General features: G+C 40.1%; 1 protein-coding gene across 1 annotated transcript; it reads left to right on the top strand.

Annotated features, from left to right (window-relative positions):
* The first annotated feature begins 1,509 nt into the window (after positions 1–1,509).
* LOC139946767 (coiled-coil domain-containing protein 174-like) lies at positions 1,510–19,782 on the top strand. The gene is made up of 6 exons (XM_071944449.1): positions 1,510–1,685; positions 11,076–11,178; positions 12,173–12,273; positions 15,197–15,360; positions 17,713–17,807; positions 19,711–19,782. The coding sequence occupies exons 4-6, from the start codon at positions 15,222–15,224 to the stop codon at positions 19,750–19,752; spliced, it is 276 nt and encodes a 91-aa protein (XP_071800550.1). The 5' UTR covers positions 1,510–1,685; positions 11,076–11,178; positions 12,173–12,273; positions 15,197–15,221; the 3' UTR covers positions 19,753–19,782.
* The last annotated feature ends 32 nt before the right edge of the window (positions 19,783–19,814 follow it).

Genomic DNA, 19,814 nt, shown 5'->3' with positions numbered 1-19,814 from the left:
TCGTAGTTTCTAGTGTCTACCATCCTTTTATTACAATTTTTTCTAATGCAAGTTTACTCCACAAGACTTACTTTTTAATAAATAAATAGTAAACTGGCGGGTACAACCACGTGTTAATCTCTGAAAAGAGCCGGTTTGGTCACGACGTTACGATACTATACGCTGCTCGTCTTCAAAAGAATCAAGTTGTACGATCTTGTGTTATATAATTATATGGTTTTCCAATAACCTCAGAATTATGATTTTACGTTTTAATGTAATACCGTAATCACCATTGCTTAATTAACCCCAATAACTGCGCGCCATAATTGCTTTTTTGAGATTATTGTAGAAAGGCTACTTCAAGGTGAGGGCTATATAATAATCGGCTGTCAACTCAAATCAAATGCCATCAGGGTCAAATTTCATAGAGCTGCTGAGGCATAACTTAATTATTGCTTATAAGGCGTGGACACTATTGGCAATTGTCAAAGACCAGTCTTCTCACTTGATGTATCTCAACATATAAATCAAACAACAAACCTGTGATTATTATTTGAACTCAATTGGCCGTCCAAGAAAACGCCCTTGTTTCACAAGTTGTGTGCTTCCAGATGTTTGGTTTCGAGTCCTCACTGAGGTCTCGAAATCAAGTTCGTGGACAATTACTTCTTTCTCGAAAACTACGTCACTTCAGAGGGAGCCGTTTTCGCAGTGATTTATACTATCAACCTTTCCCCATTACTCGTTAATTGGCGCTTATTATTTGGTTGTAATGTGTAATCAAAATTAATAAATAAAATAAATATTAATGTTGTGTAATGATTCCAAGTCACGGAGAGGGGATCTGGAACCAAGGGCCAGTTTCATAGAGCTGCTTAAGCAAAAAAAATTGCTTAAGCACGAAAATAGCTCCCTTATTTTACACACGTTACTGTCCAAAATGTCATGCCATATACATTGCTTGTGACTGGTGATTAGCTGTCGTGCACTCAGCATAACAATTGAGTGGAGTCTTGGCCGGTAATCTGATTTTACTAAGCAAGGTTTTTTTTGCTTAAGCAAAATTTTGTGCTTAAAGCAGCTCTATGAAATTGGGCCTAGGTCAATTGTGACCCAGGACAATTAATTTTTTGAGTGCGTTACCATGTATAAATTCCAGAACATAGAATTGGGACATTTTTAATAGCAGAAGTGGTTTTTAAAAACTGTCAGACTATGACTTATTGGCCACTATTTTGAAGAATAAAAAAAAAATTGTTCTTGCAAAACTTATAGAAATATCATGGGATTCTACTTTCCAATTATTTCTTTATTGTTGACTAATATACTTGAAATAATTTGAAGATCCTCCAAGTTATAAAGGATATGTTGGTCATCCTGCATGCATGAGAGACCATTCTCATTTTGAGGATTATTTAAAATGTTATTATTTTATGTTCAATTAATTATACACGACGCGTCGTGACGGCTCTTGGAGTATAGCGCCCTCTATTGTCGGTAACAGAAATACCGTGGTTTAAAGATGGCGGCGCCCTTAAACCGAATTTGACTGCCCTGAATGAAGTCTGAACAACAACTGTGACTGCAGCAATAGCCACATTATATGAAATTGTGGTTTATCTGCAGATATGGCCCCCTGTCTAGATCACACCTCAGTGGAAAACACGAATTCAGGCAAGAAAATAGAAGTGAATGCTTCATCGGTAAGAACTCTTTCGTTTCGATTTGACAGTTTGATACACTAAGTAAGTTGAATTGATTGATTGTCACTAGGCGAAGTAAGAGGACTTTTGGCCATTGCCATGTTGTCACGATCGATTGTTGTTAAATTTTAATGAATGAAATTTGTATGAATGGAGGGAGTTTACTTTATTTTTCCTCAACTTCAATCAACATTTCCAAGTTCCACCCACCAGATCAAAATAAATTAATGGACGTTGGTAAAACGCGGAACGATTGCGGAACGACGGAATGGCGGAACGCTTTTATATACGATGTAACAGATTGTATTGCACGTATGTACATATGTACATACACACGTACGTGTATCCATGAAGCATGGAGGTAGAAATATGGAGGTAGCTAGATGGCAAGACGACTGTAGAATTTGCTGCATATATTCCAGTGTATAGAAAGTCTTTGGAATGATACTTTGTACTTACCAGTGCGTTCTTTCATTGGACAACTTGGCATTTCAAGATTATTTTTTAGAAAGGTTCTTCGTGCATGATGACATTATGCATTAACATGGAGCACTGCTGAAGTCCATGGCTGAACTACAACGAGTGTACAACTGTGTGTAATTTGTATGCATGACCCACACGCGCATACTGTGTATGTACATAGGCTTCATCCCCCTATTATGGCTGATGATGGTGCATTGCGCGAACGAAATATAAAGGGGGGGGGGCATGATAAATGAGCAAAAACACCATCAAGGACGGGGTGCTCCACCAATTCCAATATACCAAAATATTCTTTAAGGACTCCTCTTTCATACTAGCTATCCAAAATAGTGGAGCACCCCGTCAATGAGGTCGAAAAAATTAGTTCTTTTGGCGGAACGTTTTTAAGCCACCATTAACACGTACAGTGCATTGCGCGAACTGAAACAAAAAAAGGGGGTACATCGACGGACAAAAACACCATCAAGGACGGGGTGCTCCACCAATTCCAATATACCAAAATATTCTTTAAGGACTCCTCTTTCATACTAGCTATCCAAAATAGTGGAGCACCCCGTCAATGAGGTCGAAAAATTGAGTTCTTTTGGCGGAACGTTTTAATGCCACCATTAACACGTACAGTGCATAGCGCGAACTGAAACAAAATAAGGGGGGGGTACATCGACGGGCAAAAACACCATCAAGGACGGGGTGCTCCACCAATTCCAATATACCAAAATATTCTTTGAGGACTCCTCTTTCATACTAGCTATCCAAAATAGTGGAGCACCCCGTCAATGAGGTCGAAAAAATTAGTTCTTTTGGCGGAACGTTTTTAATACACCATTAACACGTACAGTGCATAGCGCGAACTGAAACAAAATAAGGGGGGCACATGGATGAGCAAAAACACCATCAAGGACGGGGTGCTCCACCAATTCCAATATACCAAAATATTCTTTAAGGACTCCTCTTTCATACTAGCTATCCAAAATAGTGGAGCACCCCGTCAATGAGGTCGAAAAAATTAGTTCTTTTGGCGGAACGTTTTTAATACACCATTAACACGTACAGTGCATAGCGCGAACTGAAACAAAATAAGGGGGGCACATGGATGAGCAAAAACACCATCAAGGACGGGGTGCTCCACCAATTCCAATATACCAAAATATTCTTTAAGGACTCCTCTTTCATACTAGCTATCCAAAATAGTGGAGCACCCCGTCAATGAGGTCGAAAAAATTAGTTCTTTTGGCGGAACGTTTTAATGCCACCATTAACACGTACAGTGCATAGCGCGAACTAAAAATAAGGGGGGTACATCGACGGGCAAAAACACCATCAAGGACGGGGTGCTCCACCAAGTCCAATATACCAAAATATTCTTTAAGGACTCCTCTTTCATACTAGCTATCCAAAATAGTGGAGCACCCCGTCAATGAGGTCGAAAAAATTAGTTCTTTTGGCGGAACGTTTTAATGCCACCATTAACACGTACAGTGCATAGCGCGAACTGAAACAAAATAAGGGGGGTACATCGACGGGCAAAAACACCATCAAGGACGGGGTGCTCCACCAATTCCAATATACCAAAATATTCTTTAAGGACTCCTCTTTCATACTAGCTATCCAAAATAGTGGAGCACCCCGTCAATGAGGTCGAAAAAATTAGTTCTTTTGGCGGAACGTTTTTAATACACCATTAACACGTACAGTGCATAGCGCGAACTGAAACAAAATAAGGGGGGCACATGGATGAGCAAAAACACCATCAAGGACGGGGTGCTCCACCAATTCCAATATACCAAAATATTCTTTAAGGACTCCTCTTTCATACTAGCTATCCAAAATAGTGGAGCACCCCGTCAATGAGGTCGAAAAAATTAGTTCTTTTGGCGGAACGTTTTTAATACACCATTAACACGTACAGTGCATAGCGCGAACTGAAACAAAATAAGGGGGGCACATGGATGAGCAAAAACACCATCAAGGACGGGGTGCTCCACCAATTCCAATATACCAAAATATTCTTTAAGGACTCCTCTTTCATACTAGCTATCCAAAATAGTGGAGCACCCCGTCAATGAGGTCGAAAAAATTAGTTCTTTTGGCGGAACGTTTTAATGCCACCATTAACACGTACAGTGCATAGCGCGAACTAAAAATAAGGGGGGTACATCGACGGGCAAAAACACCATCAAGGACGGGGTGCTCCACCAAGTCCAATATACCAAAATATTCTTTAAGGACTCCTCTTTCATACTAGCTATCCAAAATAGTGGAGCACCTCGTCAATGAGGTCGAAAAAATTAGTTCTTTTGGCGGACATTTTTAATGCCACCATTAACACGTACAGTGCATAGCGCGAACTGAAACAAAATAAGGGGGGTACATCGACGGGCAAAAACACCATCAAGGACGGGGTGCTCCACCAATTCCAATATACCAAAATATTCTTTGAGGACTCCTCTTTCATACTAGCTATCCAAAATAGTGGAGCACCCCGTCAATGAGGTCGAAAAAATTAGTTCTTTTGGCGGAACGTTTTTAATACACCATTAACACGTACAGTGCATAGCGCGAACTGAAACAAAATAAGGGGGGGCACATGGATGAGCAAAAACACCATCAAGGACGGGGTGCTCCACCAATTCCAATATACCAAAATATTCTTTAAGGACTCCTCTTTCATACTAGCTATCCAAAATAGTGGAGCACCCCGTCAATGAGGTCGAAAAAATTAGTTCTTTTGGCGGAACGTTTTAATGCCACCATTAACACGTACAGTGCATAGCGCGAACTAAAAATAAGGGGGGTACATCGACGGGCAAAAACACCATCAAGGACGGGGTGCTCCACCAAGTCCAATATACCAAAATATTCTTTAAGGACTCCTCTTTCATACTAGCTATCCAAAATAGTGGAGCACCCCGTCAATGAGGTCGAAAAAATTAGTTCTTTTGGCGGAACGTTTTAATGCCACCATTAACACGTACAGTGCATAGCGCGAACTGAAACAAAATAAGGGGGGTACATCGACGGGCAAAAACACCATCAAGGACGGGGTGCTCCACCAATTCCAATATACCAAAATATTCTTTAAGGACTCCTCTTTCATACTAGCTATCCAAAATAGTGGAGCACCCCGTCAATGAGGTCGAAAAAATTAGTTCTTTTGGCGGACATTTTTAATGCCACCATTAACACGTACAGTGCATAGCGCGAACTAAAAATAAGGGGGGTACATCGACGGGCAAAAACACCATCAAGGACGGGGTGCTCCACCAATTCCAATATACCAAAATATTCTTTAAGGACTCCTCTTTCATACTAGCTATCCAAAATAGTGGAGCACCCCGTCAATGAGGTCGAAAAAATTAGTTCTTTTGGCGGAACGTTTTTAATACACCATTAACACGTACAGTGCATAGCGCGAACTGAAACAAAATAAGGGGGGTACATGGATGAGCAAAAACACCATCAAGGACGGGGTGCTCCACCAATTCCAATATACCAAAATATTCTTTGAGGACTCCTTTCTCATACTAGCTATCTAAAATAGTGGAGCACCCCGTCAATGAGGTTGAAAAAATAAGTTTTTTTGGTGGAACGTTTTTCAGCCACCATTATTAGCACGGAATGCATTGCGCGAAATTAAACAAAATAAGGGGGTATGGATGAGCAAAAAAAAAAAACACTTGTAAAAACACTATCGTGGCCGTTGCTCCACTACGAACTTTTTGTTCCAGTGGTTAATTGCCGTTGACCAGGTGTCATTTTGCAGAGTTGTAATTACTGTTGAAGTAGCTAGAACGAATTTTACTATTGCCTTTATTGATTTTGCTAAATTGAATGTACTGTACAACTTCAGTTTATTGAAATTTAAAGGGTGGACACTATTAGTAATTACTCAAAATAATTATCAGCATGAAACCTCACTTGGTAACGAGTAATGGGGAGAGGTTGATAGTTTCAAACATTGGGAGAAACGGCTCCCTCTGAAGTGAAGTAGTTTTCGAGAAAGAAGTAATTTTCCACGAATTTGATTTCGGGACCTCAAGTTTAGAATTTTTAAAATCTCCCGAAATCAAGTTAGCATCTGAAAGGACACAACTTCGTGTGACAAGGGTGTTTTTTCTCTTTCATAGTATCTCGCAATTCCGACGATCAATCGAGCTCAAATTTTCACAGGTTTATTATTTTATGGATATGCTGAGATACACCAAGTGAGAAGACTGGTCTTTGACAATAACCAATAGTGTCCAGTGTCTTTATAAGTGGTTTAAAGTGTACTGTATGATTTTATTCTTTGAAGGAGAAAGTCAGAACAAACCTGATTTGTGACTTTGCTCTTCTTGTGAGTTGTTGCACTTGTTCTTTCACAGTAACCCATTGACGTGTATATTTGATAACCTTGTACCTAAATTCATTCCAACTGTTGTGATATTGAAATATTATAATAATAGTAACCATCACTGAGAGAAGCGTTTCAAAATTAATTGCTGTCCATTGCGTTTTATTTTATAGCAAACTTGTTTACAACAACCTAGGTAAAAACCTGCGACAGACATGTACTCATTTACACAAGTATGTTAATCCTATCTTGAGACACGATTGTTATTGCTGTCATGCTATAGTGGTATACAACAAAAGCCAATGATTATGTCAGTACAAAAACCTTTGGATCTACATAAAGTGTGCCAAACATTGTGTTAACTGCCACCCGGCGTCAGCAATACAGAGCCAACTCAACGCAAGAGTGTTGAACGACTAAACACTGCGGTCTCAACGAAAGCTAGCTACACCAATGTTGCTCGCCAATGGTGTATCTTTTAATAATTATAGATTGAAAGGCATGAAAAGAATTATATACAATGTTATACTTTTATTTTAATAGAAAAAACGCCTACTGGATGCGGGAGACGCACATGTTTCTCGCTGGTGTAAGCATTCCTTTGTTGCAACAACGGCTATACTATAGCACTGCGGATAAAGAGTTTGATTTATAGATCGAACTCAGGGAGTGATTTTTACCCAACTAACGGGTTCAGAAAAAACTTCTTTCGACCCCATTGACGGGTTGCTCCACTATTTTGGATAGCTAGTATGAAAGAGGAGTCCTTAAAGAATATTTTGGTATATTGGAATTGGTGGAGCACCCCGTCCTTGATGGTGTTTTTGCTCATCCATGTACCCCCCTTATTTTGTTTCAGTTCGCGCTATGCACTGTACGTGTTAATGGTGGCATTAAAAACGTTCCGCCAAAAGAACTAATTTTTTCGACCTCATTGACGGGGTGCTCCACTATTTTGGATAGCTAGTATGAAAGAGGAGTCCTCAAAGAATATTTTGGTATATTGGAATTGGTGGAGCACCCCGTCCTTGATGGTGTTTTTGCCCGTCGATGTACCCCCCTTATTTTGTTTCAGTTCGCGCTATGCACTGTACGTGTTAATGGTGGCATTAAAAATGTCCGCCAAAAGAACTAATTTTTTCGACCTCATTGACGGGGTGCTCCACTATTTTGGATAGCTAGTATGAAAGAGGAGTCCTTAAAGAATATTTTGGTATATTGGAATTGGTGGAGCACCCCGTCCTTGATGGTGTTTTTGCCCGTCGATGTACCCCCCTTATTTTGTTTCAGTTCGCGCTATGCACTGTACGTGTTAATGGTGGCATTAAAACGTTCCGCCAAAAGAACTAATTTTTTCGACCTCATTGACGGGGTGCTCCACTATTTTGGATAGCTAGTATGAAAGAGGAGTCCTTAAAGAATATTTTGGTATATTGGACTTGGTGGAGCACCCCGTCCTTGATGGTGTTTTTGCCCGTCGATGTACCCCCCTTATTTTTAGTTCGCGCTATGCACTGTACGGTTAATGGTGGCATTAAAACGTTCCGCCAAAAGAACTAATTTTTTCGACCTCATTGACGGGGTGCTCCACTATTTTGGATAGCTAGTATGAAAGAGGAGTCCTTAAAGAATATTTTGGTATATTGGAATTGGTGGAGCACCCCGTCCTTGATGGTGTTTTTGCTCATCCATGTGCCCCCCTTATTTTGTTTCAGTTCGCGCTATGCACTGTACGTGTTAATGGTGTATTAAAAACGTTCCGCCAAAAGAACTAATTTTTTCGACCTCATTGACGGGGTGCTCCACTATTTTGGATAGCTAGTATGAAAGAGGAGTCCTCAAAGAGTATTTTGGTATATTGGAATTGGTGGAGCACCCCGTCCTTGATGGTGTTTTTGCCCGTCGATGTACCCCCCTTATTTTGTTTCAGTTCGCGCTATGCACTGTACGTGTTAATGGTGGCATTAAAACGTTCCGCCAAAAGAACTCAATTTTTCGACCTCATTGACGGGGTGCTCCACTATTTTGGATAGCTAGTATGAAAGAGGAGTCCTTAAAGAATATTTTGGTATATTGGAATTGGTGGAGCACCCCGTCCTTGATGGTGTTTTTGTCCGTCGATGTACCCCCTTTTTTTGTTTCAGTTCGCGCAATGCACTGTACGTGTTAATGGTGGCTTAAAAACGTTCCGCCAAAAGAACTAATTTTTTCGACCTCATTGACGGGGTGCTCCACTATTTTGGATAGCTAGTATGAAAGAGGAGTCCTTAAAGAATATTTTGGTATATTGGAATTGGTGGAGCACCCCGTCCTTGATGGTGTTTTTGCTCATTTATCATGCCCCCCCCCCCTTTATATTTCGTTCGCGCAATGCACCATCATCAGCCATAATAGGGGGATGAAGCCTATGTACATACACAGTATGCGCGTGTGGGTCATGCATACAAATTACACACAGTTGTACACTCGTTGTAGTTCAGCCATGGACTTCAGCAGTGCTCCATGTTAATGCATAATGTCATCATGCACGAAGAACCTTTCTAAAAAATAATCTTGAAATGCCAAGTTGTCCAATGAAAGAACGCACTGGTAAGTACAAAGTATCATTCCAAAGACTTTCTATACACTGGAATATATGCAGCAAATTCTACAGTCGTCTTGCCATCTAGCTACCTCCATATTTCTACCTTCATGCTTCATGGATACACGTACGTATGTATGTACATATGTACATACGTGCAATACAATCTGTTACATCGTATATAAAAGCGTTCCGCCATTCCGTCGTTCCGCAATCGTTCCGCGTTTTACCAACGTCCTAAATGAATTTCTCTTCTAAAGTCATCAATCAATACAATTACAAACTACAACAACAACAACAAGGATAACTTTCCGTACTCCATACTAATTACTAGAACTCTCTTCTAAACTAAAGTCATCAATCAATACAATTACAACTACAACAACAAGAACAAGGATAATTTTCCGTACGCCATACTAATTACTAGAACTATTTCGATTTCGTCCGGCTATCGTCTCCCGTCGATAGCCGGATGAAACCGAAATAGTTCCACATGTAGGTAGGTAGGAGTAAACTTTCCGCATCCCTGCCGCCACTTTTCACTCATTTTACAAAAAGGGATATCTCATTGATTGAGGTAATAAAACTTGATATTATTTCATATTGAATGAAAAGCAAAAAGTGGTGGTGTGATACATAAACTTTTCCCAATACAATTGTCTAGGCCTACAAGTCAACTCTTCTAGCCTTTCTACTGAACACAGACTCAAAACATGGTCCATCATGTCCATCATGAAGTTTTTCACTGATCAAATTGATACAAAAAACCTAAAGTTTTTAATAAAGAATATAAAAAAAAGGAACATCGAAAAAGTTACCAATACGATAGAGTGACTCAATCGCTCAACATTTTGAGTTTCAAGAGGTGAAATAATTTTTGAATGGAAAACAAACTTTTTATGCTGAGATGCTGCCCCAGTTATTTTGAAACACCCCCCCCCCCCCCAAAAAAAAAAAAAAAAAAAGTTCACACTAAAACAGAAATGAATATATTCTAGGTATTGCATGGCAAGCCGCGGTATCAATTTATGTTTGGTTTGCTGTAACACCATGTGTGTGTATCTACTTGCCAGGTAGAGTTTGTTCTTAGAGAACTGTCTTTCTGTATACATACTACTATCGCGGAGTAGAATTATTATTATCATTATTATAATTAGTATTTATTCGACCACAAGACAATAACGTTCACAAAAGTACAGTATAATACTACAAAACAAGTAAACAGAATCAGGAAAAATAGCAAAAACAATAACATGAATAAATCAAAATTTTTAAAATAAAACAAATATTGACAAGAAATTATTATATACAAAACGCAGTTGGAAGAAAAGAGTGGGGAAGAGAGGGGGTGGTTGGGCAACCAAGTAAGACAACGGGGAGAAAAACAAAACAGAGACAACAACAATAGGGACAACAACAACAAGAGGGACAACAACAGCAACAGGGACAACAACAGCAACAGGGACAACAACAACAACAATAACAACAATCCAAAGAAACAACAAAGCAAAAACAAACCAAACAACAACAACCTAAAGAAACAACAATAACAAAACAACAAAAACACAACAACAACAACAAATCAACAACAACACACAAAAAACAAAGAAGAACAACACAACAACACAAAAAACAAAGAACATCTCCAGACATATTATTAAAAAACTAAAAATATGACAAAACAACATAATCAGAAAAAAACAAAGGAACCAATAAACAACATAACCAACTTAAGCCAGCCAGGATAGACAAAACACTGTGACCCAAATTGGATTGTTCAGGAGACTTCTCGTTTCTCTGTCCTCTGCTTTTTAACTATACCCGGGCGGAAGATAGGAAATTGGCACTACTTTAGCTTACAGGAACGCTATTAACTGCGCTACCGCGGAGTGAGTTCTTTAATTGGTCTCAACATTTCGACTACCTTGCTCTAGTCATCGTCAGGAGTTAATAATTTGACTTTAATCAATGTGATCACTTTCTTCTTTTGCAGCTTGTTGGTTTGAAGGCGGAGTTATTCCTGGAAACACGAAGCACTCAGGAAAGAACGACTTCAACAGAACTCTACTACAGTCAAGGCTAAACCTGTTCCTAAGGTAGGCTGGACCTGGGATGAACTGAACTGAGGCTCTGTCTGCAAAGGTGGTTATTCACCATGTTCACTTATGTTTGACACCCCCATGGAAGTGTCGTGGCCAAGCGGTAAAGAGCACCGAACTCAAACTTTGTTTTTTCTGATCAGCAGGGTGTGGGTTCGAATCCCCAGCTGTGACACGTGTGGTTTTCCTTCTACTGTGCGAACTAACATGGTTGGCCATTTATGGGAGTCAAAATTTTGACCCCCATAAATGGCCGACGTGTTAGTCGACGAGGTAAAAGGAAAACCACTCAATTTCGAGGCATGTTTGTGTGGATCATTGTATTCTACTTTTACAACATCTTTCTACCCATATGCATTTTATAAAAAACGGTTACAAATGCTTTTCAAAGACCAACTCGACCGATCCAAGGCAACGTGTTCCTTTAAACAAGACACTTCACCATTGCTTCGTCCTTCGGATGGGACGTAAAGCAGTTGGTCCCATGTGTTGTGTAACGCATGTTAAAGAACCAATTGCACTTATCACACTTTTTTATCGCAAATAATATGAGTAAAACCTGAGTCACAAAAATAATTTTCGTCTCAGTGAGACAAACATTATTTTAGCATGTAAAAACATATTAAAGGCAGTGGACACTATTGGTAATTACCAATAGTGTCCACTGCCTTTAACCAGTTATGACAAAAATGCAATTTTGCTGTAAAGAGTATTAAAATATTAAAATACTTTTTATGGCAGAAAAACTGAGACAAAAATTATTTTTTTGTGGCATTGTTTTACTCATTTCTCTAAAACTGCAGAACCTCAGCAAATCATTATTTTAAGGAAATCTTTCTACTATCATAACCTTCAAACGGTGTATGTAAAATTGTAAATTTAATCTAAATCTGTGGACTTCGTGTTTTGTGTTACAAAAAAGTACCCAGACCCTTTAAGCCATCAAACTCTTGTGGTTATTGGTCTTTTTTCCTTTTTATTTTTTTTACAGAAAGCAAGTTTCTGGACCAAGAAGAATGCCGGAGTTCAGTCCCGAGCTGAGAAGGTTAAAGTTCTTACAGCAGAAGAAGAAAATGCATTGGATAAATCAAGGTAAATAATATAAGATGCATTGTTCATTCCCTAAGAAGTTTTGAAGGTAGTACATTTTGCTCCACCAGCCATGCTCCTAGTGGATGATATCCATACCTACATCTTTACGGGCTGAGAAGGGGGTAACCCTGTTTCAGCCCTAGGAGTAGGTGGCTCTTAGTGGATGATACCCATGCCTACATCCTTACAGACTGTGAAGGGGGTAACAGCCACAGGAGTAGGTGGCTCCTAGTGGATGATACCCATGCCTACATCCTTAGGGACTGTGAAGGGGGTAACCCTGTTTCAGCCCTAGGAGTAGGTGCTCCTAGTGGATGATACCCATGCTTACATCCTTAGGGACTGTGAAGGGGGTAACCCTGTTTCAGCCCCAGGAGTAGGTGGCTCCTAGTGGATGATGCCTACATCCTTGGACTGTGAAGGGGGTAACCCTGTTTCAGCCCTAGGAGTAGGTGGCTCCTAGTGGATGATACCCATGCCTACATCCTTCTGGACAGTGAAGTAAGCTTGGGCGATATCGATTTATTTTATTCACGATATATCGCCAACAATATATCGCGATATTCGATATAATCGCGATTAGTTAAATTTGACATCATCAGTCATCAAACTCCGAGTAAAAGTTGTAGAAGAGACAGTCATAGTATAAGAGAGGTGTTCTAATGACCTATACTTCTGGTTTTACTCCAAACCTATGGGGTGCAAGATGTCTCAGCAAGGAAATACATCACGATATTGCCATACTTAAGTGATATCGCGTATTACCGATATATCGATATTTCGATTAAAACCAAATCGATCCGATATCAAAATCGTTTCCAAATTGGTATCGCCCAAGCTTACTGTGAAGTGGGTTTCCTGTTTCAAAACAGCTAAAACTTAAAGTCACCTGGAAATATAATTTTGTTTTCTCCAAACATAAGAGTTTATGTTGATAAACAATAACATATTTTGTTTAGTAATTGTTTGTCACGATTTATATGTTAAAAAAAAAGATAAAGTTGTTTAGGGGGTGACTCCGCCTACCCCTTTTGTGACATCAATCGAGGCAGACTTTGCCTCGATTGAACATCAAACATATGTGCAAGTACATGCAAGTCCTAGTCGTGATTTTGTGCATTTCAAAAAAAGTTTTTTCTTGCATTTTTCCGGCAATGCCGACCAGGTGTATTGCTGCTAGATGCAGTAAAACAACTATAGATTGGGTCAGTTTGCAAAGTGGTCGGTCAATTGTCTTTTTTCAGCGCTGTGCAGCGAACACTTCGAACTATCGTGCTTCGAATCCGCAATACAATACACCACACATTTGACATGAAGGGAAAAGGTATTCTAAAACATGACACCATCCCAACAATTTTTCTAGCTTGTGGGACGTCGAAGAAGGTACCTGAAAGACGTGATGAACTTAAAGGAGCATTTGCCTGACGAGAAAACAATTCGGGTAATGTTTCAACTTTGAGGGCATGTTTTTAGCTTACACCAATCGTCAAGCGCCAAGCGATCTTGTGTTAGCACTGCATGCCATTCACCGTGCAGGGTAATCCGAGTGGGCCGTCCGCACAGCAGCCATAGTGCGTGCAGACATGGGGTCGTGACCATAGTCATGATAGTTCTGTACGTATGCATCATACCGATCAGGTACCCAGACATAGTGTACGGGGCCAGACTACACATTTTCTCTTCAACTGTCGCGCCTCGATTGACGTCATAGACAGCGCCCTCTCAGTTCGGGCCTATAACTCTTAAATTTGTAAATAAAAAGAAAACAAATTTTTTGGGAACCTTAGTTAACTATTTATTCATATTCTACTCATCAAAACACAGATATTGTTAACACAAGCTTTATTTTGAAAAAATACCACTTCCAGGTGACTTTTAGAAAAGTTTGTTTTGACTATAATATATTCCAGGTGTTAGTTTGCAGCGGAGATAAATAATATAATTTGTTTACCCTTTCACCGATGTGTATGAAAGCACTGTATACTCAGTACTTGCCCGGGTTATACATGTGTCTGCTCTAGCAATGCAAAGGTCATGGGTTCAAATCCCACCTGGGTGATTTGCCTGTGATAGTTCTGATAAACAGTGAGTAAGTATAAAATGCCCAACACACATCTGTGTTAAAGACTCTGGACACTATCCGTAATTGTCAAAGACTAGTCTTCACATTTGGTGTATCTAAACATTTATGCATAAAATAAACCTATGAAAATTTGAGCTCAATCGGTCGTTGAAGTTGCGAGATATTAATGAAAGAAAATAAACCCTTGTCGCACCATGGTCGCACCATGGTCACACGAAGTTGTGTGCTTTCAGATGCATGATTTTGAGACGTCAAATTCTAAATCTGAGGTCTCAAAATCAAATTCGTGGAAAATTGCTTCTTTCTCGAAAACTACATCAAACTGCCTTTAAGGTTAAAGGCAGTGGACACTGTTGGTAATTACTCAAAATAATTATTAGCATAAAACCTTACTTGGTAACGAGTAATGGGGAGAGGTTGATAGTATAAAACGTTGTGAGAAACGGCTCCCTCTGAGGTGGAGTAGTTTTCGAGTAAGAAGTAATTTTCCACGAATTTGATTTCGAGACCTCAGATTTAGAATTTGAGGTCTCGAAATCAAGCATCTGAAAGCACACAACTTATGCGACAAAGGCATTTTTTCTTTCATTCTTATCTGGCAGCTTTGACGACCTATTGAGCTCAAACTCCCACCTAGACTTATAGAAAGCTATGAAGCAAGAATCACCTCCAGATTTTCTCTCTAGTGGTAATAATATTTGTTGGCATGTGGCCTTAAAAGATTGAGAAAGAGGAGACTGTTAAATCAGCCATGATGGGAAGAATACTGCCCTCTGGTGGCGGATGGGGATGAGATAATAAGCTTCACTTTAATACCTGTTTTTGTTTTGCATATCTTAGGGAGAAGGACGACAAAGAGAAAGCTATGAAGCAAGAGTCACTGCCAGATCTTTTCTCTAGTGACATGCATCGGGAGATGATGAGGAAGAAATGGAAGGCAGAGGAGGAAGAAATGAGGAGCCGAGGTCCTGGTCCTCTTCACTACCAGAACCTCAAGTTTGATGGTAAGGTGTACGATGTAGTAGACCAGACAGTATTTTTTCTTTATTCAATTTAAAGACACTGGACACTGTTGGTAATTGTCAAAGACCAGTCTTCTCACATGGTGTATCTCAACATATGCATAAAATAACAAACCTGTGTAAATTTTAGCTCAATAGGTCGTCGAAGTTGCCAGATAATATTGAAAGAAAAAACGCTTTTGTCGCATAAGTTGTGTGCTTTCAGATGCTTGATTTCGAGACCTCAAATTCTAAATCTGAGGTCTCGAAATCAACTTCGTGGAAAATTACTTCTTTCTTGAAAACTATGTTACTTCAGAGGAAGCTGTTTCTCACAATAATAACAACAAGTTCTTATATAGCGCATTTCACAATAAACTGTATCAATGCGCTTTACATTAGTCCCCTGGTCATAGGGCCAATAAACATCCCTTTAATCTTTCTCAGCTCCCATTAGGGAGTATACAGCCCCGAGCTGCCGTGGCGCTCCGAAAGCTTTTCATTCACAATATCAACCTCTACCCTCGCAGGTACCCATTTATACCCCTGGGTGAAGAGAAGCAATTATAGTAAAGTATCTTGCTCAAGGACACAAGTGTCACGACCGGGATTCGAACCCACACTCCGGTGAATTAGCACCAGAACTTGAATTCGATGCTCTTAACCACTCGGCCATGACACTCTACAATGTGTTATACTATCAACCTCTACCCTTTACTCTTTACCAAGTAAGGATTTACATGTATGCTAAGTCTCAAGGGTTGGGAGCGGTAGCAATTTATGTATTCCAATTTTACAAATACCACTCCATTGGGCGCCTTCCCGTATTCACTCATGTAGGATTCCTTTCTTACTTGAGCATGATGATTCAGTCTAGATAGTAGATCGTTCTTGTGGTTTTAAGCCATTGGACACTTTCGGTAAATTTATATATAAAATAAAAACCTGTAAAAATTAAGGCTCAATCGGTCATCGGAGTTGGGAGAAAATAGCGGGGAAACCCACCCTTGTTTCCGCACGTTTCGCCGTGTCATGACATGTGTTTAAAATAAATCCGTAATTCTCGCTATCGAGAATTGATAATTGTTTTAATGTTTTCTCAAAAAGTAAAGCATTTCATGGAATAATATTTCAAGAGAAGTCTTTCACCACTACCTTCTGTAAGCCCTGTAAGTTATTTGTAAATCTGTGAACTTTTATTTTGTTTTCTTTTCCGAAAGTGTATAATGGCTTTAATGGGTTGCGATCATGTGCCAAGGGGAATGTAATTTTGGAACAAGCAAGATTTGCTGTGATTTGTTGTACTGCCTAGGTTTCCCAAGATAATTTTAAACAAAATGTTTCTGCAAATTCTGAAAAATATTACCATAGGTAAGCTCAATCAATTTTTGAGACAATAGAGAGGTTTCGCAGAGTCACCGATACTCTTATGTGAACGGATACGTCATAATACGTCATCACTTTTTGAGGTCCATGTGACGTGTAACCGTTGTACACAAGTTAGAATAGTCGCTCAAAACGCGAATCTGTCGCCATACAACGAGTATATTTTGTTCTTGTTTTTGTAGCGAATTGTTATTTTTTAATGTACAAGGTTTTTACCATGTCTATTAGAGGTATCATACATGGCTGTAGTTGGACATTTGTTAACCACAATGCTTCAGAAAAAGAGAAATGGCTATTGTCCACGGGTGCAGCCATTTGGTTAATAGCGCCCTCTTGAGCCTCAAGTTGAGGGTATTCGTTAGAATTTTGCAAAACAAAACTACACAGCTCACTTGGCGCGAACGCGTACTGTTCGATATCTGTATGCGTATTTGTATCCGCGACTCTGCGAAACCTCTCTAGTGTCAAACAAACGCCACATTTTCTCAATCGAGAAAAATAAGTCTAGGTACATTTCTTCAGTCGATCTCTCTACTGGGTTAAAAGTCATTGTTTCATTATGACAAAACAAATTAAAAAATACAAACTTGTTCTGCAAAGTGATCACTGAAAGGTGGTTAAAGGCAGTGGACACTATTGTAATTGTTGATAATATAAAACATTGTGAGAAACGGCTCCCTCTGAAGTAACGTAGTTTTCGAGAAACAAAATGATTTTCCATGAATTTGATTTCGAGACCTCATAATTCGATTTTGAGGTCTCAAAATCAAGCATCTGAAAGCACCCAACTTTGTATGACAAGGGTGTTTTCTGTCATTATTATCTCGCAACTTCGATGACCAATTGAGCTCAAATTTTAACATGTTTGTTATTTCATGAATATGTTGAGATACACCAAGTGAGAAGACTGTTCTTTGACAAATACCAAAAGTGTCCAGAGTCTTTAATGCCAGTTTTGTTTCTGTTCAGAGGTGAGAGAGATGGGTGTCGGCTACTTTGACTTCTCAAAGGATGAGGGAGAGAGACAGAGTCAGATGGAGATGTTGAGTCATCTTAGAGACAAGGTAAGAAGATAACATGATTTTTGGGGTTGTTCTAAAACCCCCTCGTCCCCCGCAACCCCCACGACCCACGACCCACGACCCTCCGACGTCTGCCCCGTGTTCGAAGAATGTCCCAATTCCGAATTCATAAAATGACGCTTTACGGCCGAGTAAGAATTAAGTCCCCGATTTAGAATTCACAGTGTGTGATCCGTGATGCAACTTCCTTCCACGACTAGGCTTGACTTCAAGTCTGAGACTGCGATTATATTTATCTGCATCAGCCACACAGAATTGGGAGTATTTACTCTCCGCTTCCGCACGACAAGTGCACACCGATTTGGGACCCCAAACATGTCCGTGTGGCCATTCGGTCGGTCGGGTCTACAACCTTGAGCTCCGCTTAGAGCAACTAGTAGTACCATAGTACACAGGACGGGAGCCATCGGCCGGAAATGGGTCCGCCTGATCATCACGTAATGAGTTGGTCGTAATCGTACTGGGGCGATAAACGCAGGTTTCCAGTTGGGATAATAATCTCGGATCGGCCAAGAGATACACGTGGAAATGCCTCGGTTTTTTATCTGTACATCGTAATTGCTACAGGCCCGATCTCGGCAGCCAATCACGCGAAGTTTGCTTCGTGCATACTACGTGTTTCGTACGCTGTGTTGTTGTGATCTGGCGAGGCATGGTAGTCGATGTCAGCATACAAAGTTGTGTGCGTGATTGGCTGAGGTTGTGAACTGTGGCAATTTCGGTGTACAGAAAAAAAGATCGCACAAAAGTCTATGGTCGAGGGGGTCGTGGGTCGTGGGTCGAGGGGGGTTTTAGAACAACCCCGATTTTTGTGTCGATTAAAGACCAGCATTCTCACTTGGTGTACCCCAACATTTGCATACAATAACAAACCTGTGAAAATTTGGGCTCTGTTGGTCATCGAAGTTACAAGAAAATAATGAAAGAAAAAACACTCTTGTTGCACAACTTTATGTGCTTTCAGATGCATAACAAAAGGCTTCAGCTGAAGCCTTTTATTTTTTGAGTTGGAAATTACCTCTTTCTCAAAAACTACGTTACATCACAGGAAAATTATGGGAAAGCAGTTGAGGAGATGTTTTCTCTGCAACCTTACTGGTTTGTACGGTACCTTGTACATGTACATGTAGTTTAGCGCTTGGTTAAGCGTAGCCTGAACATCTGAGGCCACGCTTCGTGGCTCGCAAATAGCGCCAGAGGCCGGCATCAAAAACTGGCGCGTGTTTTGACTTTTGTACTCATTAATTTCACATAGAGATACTCAGTCAAATTCTATTGCGGACTTGAAAGTAGTGTACTGTTTGGGCATAATGGGTGCTAGTTTATCCAATATCATTTTTGTATCCAATGGAATCACTGGGTCTAGCGGCAGGGACCTGTCTTTATCCTTGGGGATAACATGATTTTTGTGTCAATTAAAGACCAGCGTTCTCACTTGGTGTATCCCAACATTTGCATACAATTACAAACCTGTGAAAATTTGCGCTACGCAGTCAAATTCTATTGCGGACTTGACAGTAGTATACTGTTTGGGCGTAATGGGTGCACGTTTATCCAATATCATTGTATCCAATGGAATCACTGGGTCTAGCGGCAGGGACCTGTCTTTATCCTTGGTGATCAAGACAGAGGCCCAGTCTTAGGATAGGCATCACAACACACAGCCCTCAACCCACAACCCACATAATAATAATAATAATAACCCGTTTTATATATCGCTTCTCAAGCCTGGAGGGTGTCCCAAAGCGCTTCACATTATTACCATGGTCACTGGGCCTTAATTCATTCCTTAAATCATCTCAGCTCCCTGGTGGAGTATGCCGGTGCAACTACAATATGCACTACTCGGCTAAACCAATCTCATGAACCATCTCTGCCCTCACAGGTACCCATTTACCCCTGGGTGGAGAGAAGCAATTTTAGTTAAGTGTCTTGCTCAGGGACACAAGTGTCACGACCGGGATTCGAACCCACACTCTGCTGAACAGA

Source organism: Asterias amurensis, chromosome 14, assembly GCF_032118995.1.
Source record: "Asterias amurensis chromosome 14, ASM3211899v1".
NCBI classification, from domain to species: Eukaryota; Metazoa; Echinodermata; class Asteroidea; order Forcipulatida; family Asteriidae; genus Asterias; species Asterias amurensis.
Note: the sequence above shows the minus strand (reverse complement) of the source record. Positions and strands in the feature narration are given on the sequence as shown.

Coding starts and splice junctions, on each gene's coding strand:
- LOC139946767 (XM_071944449.1), top strand. CDS start 15,222: ATGAAGCAAGAGTCACTGCCAGATCTTTTCTCTAGTGACATGCATCGG. Junction 15,361..17,712: donor CCAGAACCTCAAGTTTGATG/GTAAGGTGTACG, acceptor GTTTCTGTTCAG/AGGTGAGAGAGATGGGTGTC. Junction 17,808..19,710: donor TGAGTCATCTTAGAGACAAG/GTAAGAAGATAA, acceptor CTGCCCTCACAG/GTACCCATTTACCCCTGGGT.